The sequence below is a fragment of the Saccoglossus kowalevskii genome, chromosome 3, assembly GCF_978046115.1.
Source record: "Saccoglossus kowalevskii chromosome 3, keSacKowa6.1, whole genome shotgun sequence".
In the NCBI taxonomy this organism is placed as follows: Eukaryota; Metazoa; Hemichordata; class Enteropneusta; family Harrimaniidae; genus Saccoglossus; species Saccoglossus kowalevskii.
The window spans coordinates 31,043,928-31,064,916 of NC_140643.1; the positions used below are offsets into that span (position 1 = coordinate 31,043,928).

A 20,989-nucleotide genomic window follows, 5' to 3' on the forward strand; every position below is an offset into this window, starting at 1 on the left:
GCACTGGCAATATCAGTTATATACAACAATGTTGCTGACAGATTGGAAAATTTAAAAAACAATTTAACAATAATGGCAGGAAAATTCTAACCTTTAATAGCTAAAACAAGATTAACAACTTTTCGTCCTTGTATATCATGGTTAACATTAGTTGATCGTATCCAATATTATACAGTTAGTTTCGCGTATCAAAGATTACTGTATAGAATTCCATCTAGATTGAATTTAAAATCTCTATTAACAATTAATGAACATAGTCAATACGTATTAAATCTTACACGAATCCTCCTATCAATATCAACGTTTCATCTTACTTAAGTATAAAAGGTAAACATGCACATGTTGTCTTATTTTCACAGACTCATCATACAAGGAATCTAAACAATACCATATTTTGCTCAATATTTGCTACAAAAAGATGTGTATCATCTTTGATACTTTCTTCGTTTGTATTTAATTAACCCAATCATTGCCATAATTACGAAAATTAAACACGCTACAGCCGCTACTGTAACCAGCAGAAATAATAACAATTTCTGTTGATTACTACTTGTTGTGGTTATAGTTGTACTTGTTGTGGTTATAGTTGTACTTGTTGTGGTTATAGTTGGCACGTACACCAACGTAGTGAACGCAACATTGGATGGTTTCCCTTGGTTACCATCTGAATCAATTGCCCGAATAGAGAATGCTTGTGTACCATTACTGAGCGTTGTGTTCAATCGTACTACGACCATTTCACGAGATCCGGATATTTGTGGAGACGATAGATTTCCCACAATCAGGTCATCGTTTGTAACCCTCGATGTGTTGTCAACATTGTCGTATAGCTCATCCACATCTGTGGACATTCTCAAATCATATTCTTGAACTGAAATATAAACATGAATGTGTCAGCTCACTTCAAATATATAAACATATTTCGAATATTTGAAATATGTTTGGTATGATTTATATGGACTGAGGTGAATTAAATACATTTAAACAATAAATCGACGCAGGATGATAAACTATACTGGTGATATTTCTGATCGGGCGATGTTGCATTGCTATTATAACAAGGTAATTTTATTATAATGGTGTACAGAGCAGAAAAAAATACAAAAACGACATTCATTTTCTGAACCAGAACCTGAACAAGAACGCAGTAGTACTGACCACTAGAGGCATGCCATTCAGAATTACGTTGTCAAAATATACTTGAATAATGTAAATTCAGATCTGTAGTAATTTATTACGTTCACTCTCACCTATTCCTCTATCATAGTCATCGCCGACAGCTGTCCACCCCAATCTGATAGTTCTATTGTCATATGATTGCTCTTCAATCTTCAGATCTGATATACGGGATGGTGGATATATATCTTTTGGGTTTGTGCCTGGTGGCGGTCCTCCATCCACATCGAATGCACCACCTGAAGATGATCTTGTGAACAGATCTGCCGGCACTGTCGTTGTGTGTACTCCCTGTAGATCTGATACACATGTACTATGAAAATACTCAGAAATAATTATTCGAAATGTATATACATTTTAAGTAATGAACGTATGCAATATGCACATGACCCAGTCCTTAAGGTCTGCCAGGACTGCGAATTATTTGTATGAATAATGATGTTAATATTCCCTACATATACGTGTATTAAATGAGGGAAGTTACTTTCATTATATATATGTTTATATATGCAAAGCAGTTTAAATTTTAATACCTGGTTTCATTGGTAATGCCCCGCTCAACTTTTCATATGACTTGACCATTGCGGTGCCATCTGTGTTTTTAACATTTATTTTCACTCCATATCTGCACGTGGTACTGCACGATGAGAAATCCAGAAAGTATGCTGAATACACGCCATCATTTTTGATGACGTCTCCTCCTGCAATATAATGACTCTTTTGTTTTTATTCATGATCGCATTGTGGTGTACAATATTAAAATACTGATACTGATATTCGTAGTTAAACCGTGTTTAGACAGGGTACATTGGCAATTACCTGCACCATTGTCCAATAACGTTATTACTACTTGACCACTTGGTGTATCAACTGTTGCAGTGACATGGGCACCAATGACGGGAGAATATCCTTTTTTTACTTCCGCCCTTACGACCAGCTGCGGGTCTACGTCATAATTCAATGTAGTTTTGCTCAATCTTCCTACAACTCGGATAGGTTCAACATCTTCATATTGCATACGGGATTCTAGTATTATCTTTATGTTATCTGAGGTGCCAATACTGTTGTAAATAATATACTTCCACATGCCAGCCTGGAAAGTGTAACCATCAATAATTTAAAACAAACTGAAAATTTAATGTCTAATATATCTGAGACGTTTTGTTTAGATACACACTATATCGCCATATGGACATTTCCAAATTGTATTTGTTCATGTCAACCAGCATTGTCTTAGTAGACTTACAACTTGGCTACAATGTGCAAAAAGTTATCAGTTTATGATGAGTATGCATGCATCAAATGTAAATCTCAACATACACACAGAAAGCATTGTAAATCAAATTGCAGACTTTTTAAAATAAAGAAAAAAACGTTGCCCTTTCCGTTAAAACTATTAAACCAAGGTTGTTAAAAAGAACAACTGGCTTCGAAATTCAAGAGTGTTTTTTTAGAACATGATGGTGTATAACAGGTTACAATCTGTATACACCAGAAATTAAAGGAAAAAAGCACGATCTAAACAATTTATCACAATTAAATTCGACAAAAATGCTTATTATTCAAAACTAACATTAGTGTATTATTGTTCTGCGGGGTTTGTGTATATGTATTTTTTTTAGAGATGTATAACAAAAAGATTGATTACCTCCGCTATGCCTTGTATTTCGATAGCAACCCTACGTTGTTCCACATTGACGACATATCCATTATAGTATTTATCAATCCACGCTCCGGTGGGAGAGAGAAGAGCGACATCCAAAACGGTATTCGGAAATATGAATGAAAATAAAGTTCGATTTCCTAAGCTTGAATCCAAGAACAGTGTATCATTGTAGGTCATCTCACTAGTTGTTAATGAGATCACACTTGAAGACAGCTATTAGAAGAAATATAAACAACGTCTTATATACAGTAGTAGAATGGTTGATAATATAATGGCAGTAAATTATACCGTTTTCCAAAATTTGTATGAACTTACGGTTATTGGTATGGCATCTGAGTTTCCAAGTGGATTTTCATTAATTGTTGCTGCTAACGAATCAATGAAAGCCGTTGAATTGTCATCTTCCGGCACATAGTTATATAAACCGCCTGTATTGCTTGACAATTGTTGGAGAGTACTTTGTGCTGCTTCTGTGAACGCAATTGTGTCTACACGGACACCCGAGTCGTATACCTCTTGCATCACATTCATTAAAAAGGGATAAGTATTTTCTACACCGTCAGTGATAAGTAACAACGATGCCCCCTCTGATGTCACGTTGCCATCTTGTAATACCTAGTGAATTTAAGATGACAGAATATGGCACATTATATTACTATTAAATATGCATATAATCGAGATATACCTTGCGATGGTATATAGCTGGTCGACTTGTTCGTTCGAGTGGTACAATGACAACACTTTTACGCTGCCTATATAAAGTAGTGGGCGTATGTCAAAAAATAGGTTGATTAAGATGATGTAACATACGCTGAAGACAATTACACAAAGATGACTGATAAATAGAATTACGACTACCACTGCTAGCGAAGACGTAAATGTCAACCCTCGATAGGAGTATCTAATGCTGGTTGCAGAGCTCTTTCTCATTTTATCTTGGCGCATCTTTGATATTGTTTTTTCTGATGCGAGACGTGTTTGTATTGTATGTGTGGCTTAGTATAATATAGTAGTGTATTTATTTAGAATTCAAGACAATTTGATTTCAAGGTATGTCTGGCATTATCAATCACGTGTCTCCATTTATAATTGACTAACATTTCATCAAAATTTTGCAAGCTACCCGCCTCACAAATGAAATGTAAGAAAAGCTAGAACTATCCAAAGTATGAAGCTCACGCGGGCAAGCTGAATGAACGTTACGACATTGTAGTACCACAAACTGAATTATCTAGAACAGAAACTGGATATTTTTCAAACGTACTTACGAACAAGTGTAACAATGTGACTTGAGAATACTACACATCACAATCAAGAAAATAGAATCAAAACACAGTTTTGTAGCTGATGTACAGTTGCGTTGGTATAATTCACGCGTCATCGTGATCAAGAGGTAGATCTGTATACTTTATTCTGTGGTGTGAATTTGGGATTATCTCGAACATTTATGTGTCCCTGAGACGTTTTATTTACAATTTGTGAGGTCGTGAGTTGAGAGAAAGCGGAATCTACATTTTGGTTTGGTTGCGCCATGTTTTAATATTTGTTTGCATACATACATGCATGCATAATTAATTAGATTTAACAGTGGTTGTTTCTGCATGGTGGACGGGTATACACGTGATCGCGATCAATCGTAACTAGGTAAAGTTTATTTGAACATTGACTACATAGCTATACAAATCGCCTGTCATGTATGAGATTCGATATGTGCTTAACTATTTACTCGCTGTGAGCGGTGTTTAATGTGACATGTAGGTATCACATCTGTCTGCAGTGGCGTGGCGATACCTTTTGCTGGCCCTTGATTCGCGAGACTAAGTAACGTGATTTTAAATTTCGTTCTACGTAAACGTATCTGTAATACTGCAATGACGCCTTGCCCAGCCAGTTTTCCTGCTTAAACGCCATATTTTAAAAGGTTCAGGAATATATTGCTTCTCTTGTGAAAAGTGATAATAAAATAAACAGTTTTTTGTATTCGCGCAATATTTTATAGTAAAATAAAACCCCTACTATACATATAGAACGTTGGGTAACCAAGAGGAAATATAGCAAAGAATGAGAATATGATCGACCAATCAGAACGCTGGATTCTAAACTAGTTACCGTGCTCTTGTGGCTACTATTGGTGCTCCATGACATTGGTAGCAGCCAACGCGATTGCCGTGATCGTGAATTCCTGTTTCATGTTGTAACATTTGTCTGCATGTATAATTTGTTGTACTATTGTGTTTAGTGACTGAAATGTTAAAGTCAATACAAAAAGCAGTGAAAAAAATAACTATTTTCTGACATAACCTGAAGAGCGAGTCGCACACCACCCCCAATACTAGTTGCCCCATCTGCCTCTTGTGGAACCTTGGATGAAACCTCGCTGCGTTGGTATCCATATTTTAGTTCCGTCATGCTAGCAAGTATAACTGCATAGGATGAGAAACCAACAATTCCCACAAAACTACCATCTTCGATCCTGTTTTCAATGAAATACGTCGCTGACTGATAAAGTCTTTGAATTCGATCTCCCTATGGCATTAAATAAGATTAGATATTAGTAGAAATAAATAAGTTAAAATATAAATCACCAAGTGATAAACAACGTGTTAGTTACAGAAGATAAACAAAACACGTACTAAACAATTTTATTCATTTGTCGCATAAATCTATACCGATCAGATCTACGTGTGCTAACTATGGAGCACATGAATATAGTAACGAAGTACTATAGTTAATGATCTAAATAAGACCAGACGAGATGACAACAAGTATGCTGAAGAAAACATCACACCAAATTGCACCATCATTGAAAAAAAACCTTTAATGTATGCTCAGCTGTGGTCAGTCACCGATCGACAGAACGACTTATGAATCATTATAAAGATAATATTCCCACGGATAACGTCCGAAGAGATCACGTGAATTACTGGCACATGTAGTCTATGATATCAATACATTGCCTGACATGTTGAGTTCGAACTTACATCCATACTGCCAGATGTATCAAGTACCAAGACCACTCGTCGAACTCCGCTCCGTTTAATGATAAAATTAGGAGTCGTATCGTCAATGATTCGAGTAGGGTTGTTACCATCTTTGAAGTCAGTATTCTCTAGCATGACTCCCCATGCACTTTGACCTTCGCAAATTATGTTCTGTCTGTTTGGAGCCATTCTGTTGTGGAAACTATACATATCAGACGGGTCATCATGACAGAATTCCTCAACCTGCAAAGAACAAAGGCCAATACATCCAAACTGTATGGTATCAAATTAATATATGTAAACATGTTGCAATTATGTAATACAGGATTAATTATGACATATGGCATATTATTACATATGTACCGCAGTTTATTTTGATTCGTCCCTGAAATCAAAATCGGTATTTCCAAACCTCATATGCAAATGGGGTCTGAGGACAAGCAAAGTAGTCCCTTCAGGAGTACCGTTTTTTCGGAACATAGCAGAAATAAACAATATTTAGAAGTACAATATTACATGAATATACTTGCCGAGTGAAATGAAATTTGAACAATAGTAATGGTAATTTTAGGCAGTCACTTAATTTGACTAAAACTAATTTGCATATCACCCATACCCAATAATGTTTTCGGTATTTTCACGGTCGATATGCTAATGAACATGGTATTTCCATTGGCTACCAAACTATTTTTATTTTGTAAACACATTTTCGTCTGCTATTTTAGTCCGGTTCAAATCGTCCAGCAACATTTATGGCTTATTAGGTGTACATCACATGGAATACTACAATTTGGAGAACTTAATGTATGTTGACCACCTGGTTACTGAGTTTTATAAACCTTGAAGGGTTCTCGGAAGATCCACCCGCAGCCGGGACCCGCAGTAAAATCAGAGATTAATATGGAGCCGCAACCATCAAAATCGAGATACCAGGAGGTTTCTGCTGGCGACGTTGCGACGTTACTCAGTTCCAAACGCCAAATGAGCAACATTTAACCGGTAACTAAGACTCAGTCATTCCACGGCTAGCAAGCAACATCACAAGCGAAGTTGTAGTGTGCAGCTCAGCGACGATCGATGTCGATGAAAGTCAACCCGTCAGTGGAGTACCGCAGTTGCACGGCATGATTGCTAATGCACAATTCTGTGGAGGTAGTTTTAACTTCAACATAAATTGTATATCATATAGTTGTGCAGTTCAAGTTCTGGTTCTGTTGTGGTCCCAACTAAACGTCCACGAGTTATTTATTCGGACAGTGACTCAGATTAGACGTCTGATTATTTTATTTTCACACAGACAGTGACACGCGTTCTTGGAACATATTAATGGGCAATGGGGTTCCTCGACCTAAATTCCATCCCGGTTTGTTGCACGTTCTTTCTTTAATATGAAATAATCAAATATGGAACATATGTAATAATAACAGAACCCCACACCCTCTTCGTCGCTTTCGTTGCGTGTGCAAGTTATTTTCACTCGGGATGCGGTGTATTCTGCTGTACTTTCACGAGCGAAGAGTACGGCCACAGGATACACTGCATCACTCGTGAAAATAACTTCCATACGCAACGAATGCCACGGGGACTCGGGGAGGGTGTGGGGATCTGTCATATTACACTATACATGTGGTAAGTAATAAGTTGGTGTAACGTCCGAAATATCTAGAGTGTTCTGACTTGTAATTAACTTGATATATGATAAAATTCAAAGCCTTAGTTTGAGAATCATGTGAGTAATGATGGTTCACAATTTGGCGTCAACCATCACAATTAATTCAACAAGTAATTTGGTGGAATAACAATGATTTGTTTTTCTCTATTCTGAATTAATTTCCCGCCACAAATAATTGTGGATTTGTCTCTAAGCATCTTTAAATATGAGCCTTTTTTCTATTATCACAGTGTGATCTCAATAACAAAGGTTAACCACCAGAAATCGAATACCCACAATGTTTTGAACGCCTAGTTTTATCGGGTATGTTTCTCTGCTAACATAACATGAGTACTGAACTTCACATACTCGTATCTGATAATAGCTCATATTGTATACTTATATATTATCCTTAGTAAATGCACGTCACACATGACAACAACTTGATGTTTACCATAAACATGATCGGAATCTGAAAGTACTTACCCCGTGTATCCACTGGGCGAACATAATAGACGATTTGATCGGTAAGCCATCGGGTTGCGTAGGTTCTGGGTGAAACACACAATCGGGCAATGGCAATCCATCTGCACCTCTCTCGCTACATGGCCAGCTACCTCGTATCCATTGGTGACAGGCAACTGGGTGAAGTTCGCCGTTTGTGTCAAAATAGAAATGGCTTTCATCTTCATCAACTGTGTATTCATCAAATAACCCCCAACGTAGGTGTCCCCATTCATGAACTAATACTTTACCTGGATAAAAATTAACATATCACAAATACAATGTGAATGAATGAATGAGTGATTGAATGAATGAATGCGTAAAATGAATAAATGAACCAGCCAATCAATAGCTCACGCTCTAAGCACACGTATTTTGAAAATGCAAGTATGAAAATGAAATGATTAATTATCATTTTGACTAGTGACGTGTAATAATGAAAAGTTGTTATTTTCGCATAGTTTTCTACTTTCTGAAACACAATGCTAACTTAAATTATCTAATGATATATCAAATATCGTTGCTTGACAGCTCGACAGTGCTGTACAAATAGTAGACGAATATATTTCTGACATACACTATTTAGCAGAACATTAAAATTATAGTAACCTGAAATTTGAACTTTGGCGTTAAGCTTAACAAACTTGGCAAGTCATTGCAAAATTGAAAGCCAATAATACTAAGACAAAGCAAATCATAATAAATAGTGCCAGATGAAATGAGAGTTATCAATATTGTATAGCTAGCCAACAGTTGTTTTCTGCTTTTTGGGTGACAAAAAGTGAATTTTACAAACTATCAATCACCTAAGTATAAAATTTAACTTTCTTTTAAAGTGCTATTAGAACAACTCATGGACTCGGTATGTGAATCATGAAAAGACATATAATGAAATTAAAATGTCTTGCTCTTTATATTACTGACTTAAAAATCAATTTCCATTTATAAAACTTAACAAAATTATGCCCCCGTTGAATCACTTGGAGTCACTCCATGCTTAAAACCGAGCATACATTACATGTACTCGAATGAGCTCTCACTGAGAATACATTGATTTCTAATTAGATTAACAAGATGCCATAAAATTGCATATACAACACAGTGATACAGTATGTTCTTGATTATTTCAGTTGTTCTGTAAATATATACGAGCAGATCGACTAGTACCGATAGTAAGTGTTTAAATAACAGCTCATCATCAATTTCACAATCTGCATTTGCTCACCATGAGATCAGTTATTTATTCAGATAATGGTTGCAAGTTCTCAAGTTACCAATTTAAAATCCTTTCTAAAAATTTGTAATGTTGATGTTTGTAATTAGTAGTGATATAAGTAGGCCATCAAATGAAGAGTTTGAATGTTCTGTCAGGATTCATCATTTAAAATCGTCGGAAATCTACTCAGCTCTAGTTTGTAGCTCGATGTAGTTATGATATTAATCACCCATCACAATTCGAAGTACCACCACCACCGACCATCGAAACAGAGACCTTAATCTAAATCATCTCCTGTACAATAATTGCACTAAACCTTTTACAAGATAATGTCTTTAATTACTGTGTTCCTTGAGTAGCATGTCTAACCTACCATGTGCCAGTCTTATGTGCCAGTCTTATTAACTTATTAACGTTTTCGACATATTTTTGAAGCTGTTTGTATTTTGCAAAATGTGGTACTATATTGCAAGTAGGTATTGTACTGAGAGCCATTTATAGTCTCAGAGTCATCTTCCCGGAGTATATATGAATCTGTAAAACTATTTATTGACTGGTAATACATACTAGGATTGATCTCAGTTTTTCTCTAACACTACGAATGACTGGAAGTGTTTATATAATAAATGCGCCATATAATGTACCTGGATAATATTATCATGTATATATCATATCATATATCATGTATACGTTCATCTTACCTAGAGGTCCTAGATTAGTTGGAACAGACGCATCAGTAAAAAACTTGTCAGTCAAGCGAATATATTGACCAAACTCCCCGCATAGACCGATTTGGTGTGTGTATGGCCTATTGTCACTCCCAGCTCCTTTGTCAACACGGACATCGGCAGTTTCATAAGTTTCAGATGTAGCCATTCCATATCCAGAATTTTCTGACCACCCAGTTGGCACCAGTATAGTTATATTTTGAAAATAAACACGATTATTTGTTGCCCGATACAGAAATGCTGATGCATCGGTGAAGGCATTCTGGAATTGAAGTTATTGTCATTAGAAAACAACAGATATGATACACGTTCCCAACTGTAGCTACATGGCAATACTTTTAATTAAAATTAATTTTATTCTGAAAGTGTTTATTAAGTGTTTAGAATATGTGGATTGACATTGTACGTCACACAAGTAACAAGAAAGACTTTGTTCACGGAACCTTAACAACTATAAATTACAGGCATATTAAAAGTATACATGCACACAACATTCAAACTCACTACTATGGCAAATGTGATTCACCACTGTAAGCAGATGCCTCACTCGCCACATCGCTCTAATCTCCGTTAAAATATTACCAGATAGACTCGCACAAGTAAAACGTATATCATCAGTCTGACTAATTTTTCCAAGTCAAAATAGTTCTCATAAATTGTCCTAGAACTTCTGTACGCGTCTCTTTTCACAAATTGTTTTACAACTTTTATACGTGGTCACGTGTCATCAAAGATATAACTCTAGACAAAACTTCATTGTGCTACGTAAGAAGAAACCATAAAGACAGGGTTCGTACTCAGACCTCACACAGTAATCCATCCGCTGCTCATTGAACTCTATCTGTTGATCATTAAGCAAACCTTGTCTTAATTCAGTATGCAAATTGTATGAGAACAATAACTACACATTGCGAAGGGTCAACGCTCACGCACACGTGTTATTAATTCTCACATTGCATAACAAATGTAACTTTTATACCATATATTCTCTATTCAAAAATAGGGACATGGACCCCTTTCCCATTATATATTGTACAAAACTCAATGAAGGCCTTCAAAATTATGAGAGTTTCTCAGCGTACCGAAATTTTGCGGTATTTACATTTTACCATATTAGGAAATGCGAGTTCCAAATATGGAATGATCACGCGTCCACTAATAATAAAAAAACAAACATAACTGCCACCAGGTTTGTCCGGACTCCACAGAAAGAGGTTCGCTGATTATGATCTAAACTTTTTAGATTTCGGCATTCCCATGATGCATCCTTGGAAGGAAAAGATGTATAATAATAAGGTTATTACTGTTTTCGTGCATACTTTGAGTTATCCTCGTAATAACCTCATATTATATTATGACATTATCAACACCAGTGGATTTTATGATGCATTGCAGCAGATTATTCGCGATAATGTATCCCATTATTGAGCATCCAGGTCCCCTACCATGTATACAAATTCAATGTTGGTTTCGAAAACGAATAAAGGAGAAACTATTTAAAAAGAAGGGAAATTGTTAAATAACAAGTATTTAATACTAAAATCAAATAAAATGGTCCATTGCCAATATCAACGAATTTAAATATCGAAATCAGACTACGTACATGTACCCTGGGTACGCCCCCTACGCACAGTCGATCCGCAGCGTCGATCCAAGACACTGTGTGCCGTTTGCTCGGCGATCACTACAATGCTACTCCACAGTACACCACACACCAGTCACTCGTCCACTCGCAATATAAGTGTTTTAAATACAATAATATTTGATGGATTAAAACTACTACATGTAGTAGTTTCTTTCTGAGTTTGCCAAATGAGATTGTGGAAACAATTTCCAGAAATCCATGGGCCAGTGAAACTGTTCAGTTCACTGTGGATTTTTCTCCAAGTTTTCCGTTTTTTAGCGGCAACAAATTTAGGGCTTATATGTGCTTCTATAATGGAGGTACAAGTTTGTGGCCGAAATTATAAAATACAAATTCCTGATTTACAGCAAAATATTTGTAATTGTAAAGATGTGAAAGTTACGATCCGGGGCTACAATAGGCTCCTACTAACACAATGATTAAATGTTAATCGCTCGATAGAACACTCACAAATAGGACATTACTACAACTTTAAAAAATATGCAATTTACGGTCTTGATTTACAAACGCCAGTGATGATTAAAATGAATTGGAACTATACCAGCTTGACGGACACTCTGCCTACGTTGACAGAATCTTGCGACAAAATGACATTAACGTGTGATTACAGTCTCATATAAACAGTCTCAGTACAAACTGAGACGTTACCAAGCTTTATTTAGGAGTTTTTTAGGTGATTGGAAGGTATCGAAGAAGTCACCGGTGGTAGTCAGTGCAAGTCGCGCAACGGTCAAACCTCATAATTCTGATTCCATTAGAAGAGCGCATTGGATTGTGGGAAAATCAATGTTTATCAAGACAAATGTCACTCATGCGTAGTGCAACGACCAACACTTCGAGTTTGATGGTCTACGTTCATAGAATCTTGAAATGAAATGACCTCGTGTTTACAAGTTAAACAAATATAACCAGTGTACGTAAAAAATCTTACCATCGCGCGATATCCCGCTACGGCTGTGAATAATTTGTTTAGCAACCGGGAAACAACATTTTCAATTTCCCAGCAGAAGCACCATTTTAAATATAAAATAAACATTGGGCAGTTTATAATTAATTAAATTAGGAGAGCATTTCATTATTCACCTAACAGTATAATACTGCAGCAATGCTGGGCCTTCCAGGAGAAAGCTTAATATTGCACGTTTAGTTCAAACCCTCTCTATGACACAGTTCACTTTTGAGAAAATAAATCACTGCTGTCACCATTGTATTCAAACACCCATGGTAAATGAAATATGGGAAGTAGGCCTACATTACACTCCTTGAGTCAAACCTCAGATTCAACCATTAGGAGCGTTTCGGTGAAAAAAAACATTGCACAGCATACAAATTCATTTTTTGCAAACCAGTATACTAAATCAAAAATGCTCAGCGACGCAAAAGGATAGATATTACTTTTCAGTATACACATCTCTTTTGACACAATCCCTCACATATTCCACTCTCAATTATTCCTGTGTAAAATGGAATATGCTCAATCCACGTAAATATTCTGAGTAAAATCACGTGATGGGCTGTTAAAATTGGCTTTTACATACTCTTCTGCCGGTCTGGAAAATGTGGTTAATTAGCTCACATTCAAGCAACAATGCAGATTTCCCAGTAGGAGTGAAAGTGGCATGACTCTGCCATAAGAAAATAGGGGTGTTTTCAGCAACAAAACAAACAAATAACCCTGTAGTGCATACATTACGCTGAATTTCGGAACAAATCTCGCATTAGCAACATAATACCACAGCAATATCAGACGTAACAAGAAAACACTACATATTGTATTTCGACCTGAACTCTCTCTATTGCAATTCCAGGTATTACCCCCATATGTACAACAATTTTCCACCTTGGTATCACCCACCCCTGAATACAAACTCTTAATACCACGCTGAAGCGTTCGGAAATGAAATTCCCGCCAAACTATATTGAACTCAAGCACACTGTGTGCCCGGGCGGGTTACTTGCATAGAAGTGCAATACAGGTATGTGCCGCCCGATTGGGGTGTCATTTCACGTTATTTTGTTTAGATGTGAGTGGTAATTTATCAATGTTTTGGTTTAGAAGTGTGTAGCATTTATTTATTTTCTCACAGGTCCTTATATTCGAAGCAAAATACCAGAAAAGGCTGAGTAAAATGCATTGCCCGGATGCGCTCATTGGTTGCGAAAGTTGTGAGCTGGGTGTTTTTTTTTTCGCTGAAAACACTTGTGTTTAGAAGTGGGTATATAAATAGAAAAAAAAAGAAGTGAGTATGGTTTACGAGAGGTGGGCTTCACACCCTTACCCACTTAATGTGGAAGTCGTCCCCCCATGGACTCTGTGCTCCATATATGTCGCACACAGCGAACTTTCACCCATTATAGGTCGGTGCATCGTCCGCCTGCGCGGTGTTGGTGACTCCGAACTAAGTATAGTTTGAATAGCTTTGGTCTGAATATCAGTGAGTTGCATGATGTATGCATATCGTCGCTGTATTGCCTCGACATCCAAGCCAACACAGCTTCCACTGTGCGCAGCGACATTTATTCTCGGGTCAGGCCGCCTGGCAACCACCATTGTGAAAACAAAGGCCAATAAATTCTCCTCTACATATGCAACATAATTAAACTTGGTTGTTTAGGATATCTTTAAAGTTAAGTTTGTGCTGTTTTCTCGATTTAATCTATTTTCACCGGCTTTTCGATCGGTGTTTCACAGCAGCTCACGCAGAGCCCATAGAAATACATGGTAGAGTGGTGCGCGTCTTAAATAGCAGCATCGAGCGTCATGTGACTTAGCTCCGCCTAGAACATTTTGATTGCTTGGCCAAGCGCGTTGAAGAAAGAAGCAATATGATTGGCTGTTGATTCTAAACTGTGAAGGCATTGTCACATACACATAGTGATAGTGGAGTGCTTCGCCGGAACATTCATCTTGAAAATTCAAGATGAGGTTGGTGGGTTGTTCGTTATTGTTTAATTACATTAAATTCACTACATCCACCATTGATAAATGCGCCAAGTAGTCGTTTCGATCCGCCCGGGTGTTACCGGTAGTATTGAGTTACTGCAAGATGTGCAAAAAAACATCAACCTCCGAAACTACGTGACGAAAGCAGCTTGACTTTGACAGATCTAAACTGAAATATATATTTCTAGACAATTTGTCATCAGTACTTCAGCTTTTGGACGCAGTCTTTGGACGAAAAACAAAACTCTAATACTAACTTGTGATGGTTATTTAGACCTGCGTTACTAACTGTGTGTATGCTCTTCAATCTACCACACATTGCATTGCGTTCACTGTGTATGACACCGAGCATGACGAAGTTTAGACGTTGACGTCGCCCGGAGGTGACTTCCAGAGGCGTACATTGGCAGAAATGAAACTGGTGGAGCGTACAGTGACCGATGGACTGCAGAAAGCTACATATACAATGAAGTTTGGTTATCGGACTTTTCACACTCACAGTGCTTATCTAGTTCGTGGATATCTTATTTTATAATGTGTGTTGACGAGCTTTGTGTTACAATGACATATCGTCAATGTCATAAGGTAACTGAGGTTATATTGCGTTCGTTACAATAGGCATTGTGACGTTTATTTTCTTATTGTTGAAGGTTTGAATGCCCTCCAAAATTTGGCATTGTTCCAAATCTTCACAAGCAGCTAGCGCGCTGCATTATTGAAAAAAGCTAATTAACACAATGAATTCGTGAAATGTGATGAACCATATAACGGGACAAATCTGCTCAAGAAGACAACTATTGAATTATATTTGCTACAGAAATATCAGTATTCAAGATATGAGTAAAACGAGTTGCGAAATTCGTCCCTTTCCACCTCAATTGGTCGTTTAACGCAAACAGTTAAATCGTACCTTGATTTCGTCTATCAGACTCGGGTTTTCGGAAATATGGCGATGTATCGCTACCACAATTCCGTCATAGCCATTGTCGCTAATTGTAACGTGTCCATGCTTGGGAGATACACAGTATATGGCTATTAGAAGCAGCGTGAAAAGCCCGTAACGAACCATCTTGTGAACCTCAGCTACTGGTCGTTTTGTTTGCTCTTAATTACGTCAATTTACTTCCTGCTTGCGTTTCATACCAGTGGCAGTGCAAGAGTAACAATAACGTCACATAACTCATTAATTACACTTCTCACATTACACAACTGTTCGCTTACACCATGGATCTTAGGTCTATGCTCACACGTTAAAAGAGTAAATACAGGCTCAGCCTCTTAGGTAGGCTTCTTAGAGACAATGGCGGTTTATTTTATTTTATTTATATATAGCGTGTTATTGGCGATTGGAGATCAGTATAATAGCTTTTGTAGCTAAAACGAGTTAAAAATGCATTTTCAAATGTAAGACATATACACGTTATGTATTATAAATAAATAAATAAATAAATAAATAAATAAATAAATAAATAAATAAATAAATAAATAAATAAATAAATAAATAAATAAATAAATAAATAAATTAATAATCGAAGAAGCAGAAACTACTTTTAAAAATAAAGATCACTAACAAACAACGGTCTAAGTTGTGGTTACGTTCATCAAAGGCAAGTTCAGCAATAAGTCGTCAAGTTACCTGCCGTGTTTTAAATGGATGACCGACACAGCAAACCAACTAGAAAGAAGAAACGAGTATAGTATACACATCATTTCTATTTGTTTTCCATGAGTCACCACGTCATTTCGTTGTGACCCACCGTCTGTAGATGGTTCAATCACATCGACGTCGTTGAATATACCCTGATATGCGTGAAATCGTCACAGTCGTTATACTTGCTAGATATAAATATCGATTTATAGCAAATACAGAAGTGATACGAATCAACATAAGTGTAAACGAATTACACTCGCTTTCGCGAATCGAGTTCAAAACGGAGATTATTCCTATGCAAATTAAATAATTATTATAAGTCACAGTCACAGTCACGAATTTGCAAATAGCCGTGTCAATAAACTTAGTGCAAGGCCGTGGCGGACACCGGGACGGCGTACCTGTCACGGTGTGCCGTTCGCTCGGGCGACCACTACAATGCTACTCCCCACCACACACCAGTAACTCGTCCACTCTCGTGGTAAAACAAATAATCACAATAATATTTGATGGACTAAAAATAGTTTCGTTCTAAGTATGCCATATGAGATTGTGAAAACAATTTCCAGAAAAGACATTTAAATTATTCAGATTCACGGGCCAGTGACTGTGAAACTGTTCAGTTCACTGTGGTTTTTCTCCAAATTTTCCGCGTATTAGAGCCAGAAAATCCACTGGTATTGACAACGCTACAAAATAATGACAATAATGAACTCCCTGCCAACCCATAATGGACTCAAGGACACTTTGTGCTTCATATACCGGTATGTGCTCGGCTCACGCCTCGTTATTGTTTAAATAAAATTCTAGGTTGTCATAACTAATATTACATACAGTAGATGAAATGAGACATATGAATCTACATGTAAATGGTGTGAGGTTTTGTATATATTTTAGATCCGAAGCACATATAACAACAACTGGTAGTCTTTTAATACATAATTTTACATCACAAAACATGCATCTTGGATTAATCTGCTTTCCCATATTAATACAACCAAACCGAAATTTTACAAGACTGAATATTCTTCAAGTGAAAACAACACACAGCTTTTTACTAAGACCCGTCATCATGTAGTGTTTATGTATGATGAACTTTCAATTCTCGCATGACTATGATGAGTATTTACGTAGTATGGAAAAAGTGGACGTACAGTGATGGCAACAAATTATTCTGTGCTGATATGTTGACATATCATGATATGAATGAAGTGTTTTTGCAAGAGTTTTGTTACAAAACACACGCAAACATTGTGTTATTTTGCTTCAGCGAAAGCTATTTATTTTGTAACATGTGATATTACATCAATTAAGATCAAATAAAATACAAGACATGGAAGGAAACATAACCATATAAAATGCTAAAAAACGCCAAAATGGTGATGTACAGATGTAACTAAACTAAGTGATACAATATTATGTTTCAATGGAATTAAATAAAAATACAAATACCAAATATTCTATAGCAGAAGAAATGAAGAATTATATATATAAACCTTAGAACCGGCGAGAATTAAGGCCTACCTTTCAATTATAATATTTAACTTCAGTAGTGAATATTGGACCATTCTTCATATATTGCATACGAATTAATTAAGATAAATGCTATTTCCTCCTCGACTATTGAAACATAGACCAAGTTGTGGTTCGAACTCACACGTTAGAGATTCAGTTAGAGATAAAGGATAATTAAACTTATTTCAAATAATGATTTTAATGTCCTGCAATATGTATTGAATATGACAGAGCTTACAATATGGAAATATAAAAGAAAAATAACTGTAATGCCAAGGTTGTGTGCTACGAATATTGGAAATTTAAAAACATTTACAAATATATCAGTTATGAGATTATATATTCAGAGCTAGAATACATCGAATTAACATTGCGATTTGCTTAAGCGATTTTGAATTAAAGAATTAGTCGATGTCATGGCAACATTAGCAATCATTTATATCTTCAAAGGTGTATCGTTTTATCATGTATCAAATCAGACAAATTCCAATGGTGTCAGTGCTGAGAGTATTAGCACAGACGTATTCCGGTGAACATGGGCACATGCGCCCTACTCTGTGGTTCCCACGTGGCCACGGAGAACTGTTGACGTTGCATGGTTTGGTAAACTTGCCAAGTGGTTTACAGACTCTAAACGGCCCGAGTTGGCTTCGTGCGCAACATGATTCAATGTTCATATGAACACAGTCCAAGTCTGTAGTACAGGTCTGTAAGATACAATTAGTTTTTAACAATTCAGTGGAAATATACTTTTTCGATTCTATGAATTATAATAATGCGTTATTCTGGTGCAACCACGCCCTGTCATTGACCAGAATACTACGTCAAAATAGTATTTAGCTCACAAATCATTATTTGTACACACCTACGAACTGACAACTTCGTGGTATTCAATCTCAGTTAGAATATTACCTGCAGATTATTCATGATGCAACAACCAGTATAAGCTCCCGGTAATATGTAAAAAGATTTATTTGTTCGCATATTTCCAGTCATATGTTTAGTTGATAATAATCCTCGTATGATATGGTTGTATAACCTATGAAGCATATAAATGTCATTTATGGCCAGGACTAGACGATTGCATATTTTTGTGATGCACATTTAGCATTTTTGTTAACAATTTTACGTTTTCGAAACGTAAAAATTGTAATTCATGTTTCACAATTTTTTATAGATGCGACATGGTTTGATTAAATATATCATTACATGCTGTAGATTATTGTGGAATATCCGTTGTTTAATATTTGTTTATCATCAATGGCTATGCATCGGACATCACAATTTGTGGAAAATGTTTTTTTGTGTGCAATTTAAGGTCAAAGTGATTTGCAACTGTATTTTTCCTACCAGTATATGTATATACATCTTTTCCTTCCAGGAACACATCATGGAAATGCCGAAATCAGATTTAGCGAACTACTTTATGCGGGGTCCGGTCAAACCATGCTTTTTTATTGTTAAAGGACGCTTTCGCGCGTAATTGTTGCATATTTGGAATTCGCATTTCTTAATATGGTAGGACAAATTACCCAGTGCAATACCACAAAATTAGTATTATGTATTTGGTTATCATACAAAGCAAAGAGAATTGGTTCGAGTGGGATAATAAAGGAAAGTATTTTGGTAGGATATATAGAAGAATGTGGAGTATATGGGCTAGGTAAAACGTTCATTAAAAAGATATTGTTCTAGGTAGTATGTCGTGTGTATTTTTTTATATAGGCGGCAATGAATTCCACTGTTTAATTTTTGTGTACTTCAGACTGAATATTATGATCGATAGTGTCAATAGCATTCCTAAATTCAATAAAGATACCAAACGTTAAAAGGCTGTTGTATAGCTTTTCAGAGACTAAGTCAAGCTTGGTACTATCTTGTGTACAGAATCCAAATTGTGTTTTAATAGGATAATGTTTTATCCAGGAAATTAAGGAATGGTAAGAGAGGATGGAAATGAGTCTGTAGTTGTTCAACGCCGGGTCCGATTACCTTCTATATATATATATATATATATATATATATATATATATATATATATATATATATATATATATATATATATATATATATATATATATATATATATATATATATATATATATATATATATATATATATATATATATATATATATATATATATACGATTTCTGTATTTTATTGGATCAAGAAATATACATTGGATCAGTCAACAATTGATATTGTGGGCAAGAGGGAAGGCGATGATACTTGCATAGATTTAAATAAGTTTCAAGCAATCATCAATCATCTCAGCTTAGCTGAGCTCACAAGAGTGTTTTTTGATTGTTCATTTTCTAAACCTGCATTCGCTGGAGAACATTTAGATCATGATTTTCGGACTTTCTTTTTATTATTGAATCCATCATAATGTACAATAAATTCCATAGATGTTTTAAAGCTGTGAATGTGAATAATCAGTAGTTTAATTTCTGTAGTGAGATACGGAGATAATCTACAAAATGTAGCTTAGTTAATCGTGAAAATGGACATAGCCTGATGAACCTTAATGTCCGACTTAATCCAGTCTCAATTTAACAAGTAAAGATCGTTCCAGTATATATATAGTATACCGACACAAACTGCACTCATGTGCAGTGTTTTCTTTGGTCGTGGTTCGTGGTGATCGATGTACTATTAACACGAAATTAGTGACTTTTATTAACAGAACTTGGAGGGGACTATATTCAAAATAGATGAATTGGATTCCATCCGCATTGTCCAGCCAAGTCGTGTCTCAATTTAACAAGATATTAAAAATTGATAATAATATATTCAGTTTACATACAATATACCGACTCGAAGATTGATTTACTCAAACGTGCACAAAATAAATATTGTGTACTCACCACAATTTTAGGAAACCTTTTTTCTACCAGCATGTCATCTTGTTCCAACTCAGCAGCCTTCATTCGAGAGACAACCATTATAACGCACATAACATACAAGAAAGACGGTCGTAGTACTGCTTGAGCACATACTGCATTGAGAAGAGAACTAATAGGCATTTTGTCTAATGTCAAGAACAAACCAGCAACCCTGAATGTGCCTTTGATGCTTTTATGCAGTGCTATAGACCACATGGCGTCACGAACGGAGGTATCTAAAGGGGTATAATAGTGATATAATAACTTAAAGCGAGATTACAAGGATAAATATAGCAACAAATAAGACTTGAAGGTGTTGAATTACAAAATGATCCCAATAAACTTACCAGGATGAGCAGTAAGATTAATCGCGTGATGAAATGGTTAAATTACGCAATGTGCCTGTCGTCAAAATAAAACCATTT

General features: G+C 36.0%; 2 protein-coding genes across 2 annotated transcripts; both read right to left on the reverse strand.

The window, feature by feature from the left end:
• Positions 1-73: 73 nt before the first annotated feature.
• On the reverse strand, positions 74-15,622 carry LOC100368604 (calcium-activated chloride channel regulator 1-like). The gene is made up of 11 exons (XM_006824469.3): positions 15,422-15,622; positions 9,896-10,184; positions 7,961-8,229; positions 5,824-6,066; positions 5,144-5,368; positions 3,158-3,457; positions 2,825-3,055; positions 1,996-2,269; positions 1,710-1,877; positions 1,251-1,475; positions 74-871 (listed from the first exon to the last, which is right to left on the reverse strand). The coding sequence occupies exons 1-11, from the start codon at positions 15,578-15,580 to the stop codon at positions 426-428; spliced, it is 2,829 nt and encodes a 942-aa protein (XP_006824532.3). The 5' UTR covers positions 15,581-15,622; the 3' UTR covers positions 74-425.
• A 1,791-nt stretch (positions 15,623-17,413) lies between these two features.
• Positions 17,414-20,749, reverse strand: LOC146747738 (uncharacterized). Its single transcript, XM_085496570.1, has 2 exons — positions 20,547-20,749; positions 17,414-18,384 (listed from the first exon to the last, which is right to left on the reverse strand). The coding sequence occupies exons 1-2, from the start codon at positions 20,703-20,705 to the stop codon at positions 18,148-18,150; spliced, it is 396 nt and encodes a 131-aa protein (XP_085352696.1). The 5' UTR covers positions 20,706-20,749; the 3' UTR covers positions 17,414-18,147.
• Positions 20,750-20,989: the final 240 nt, after the last annotated feature.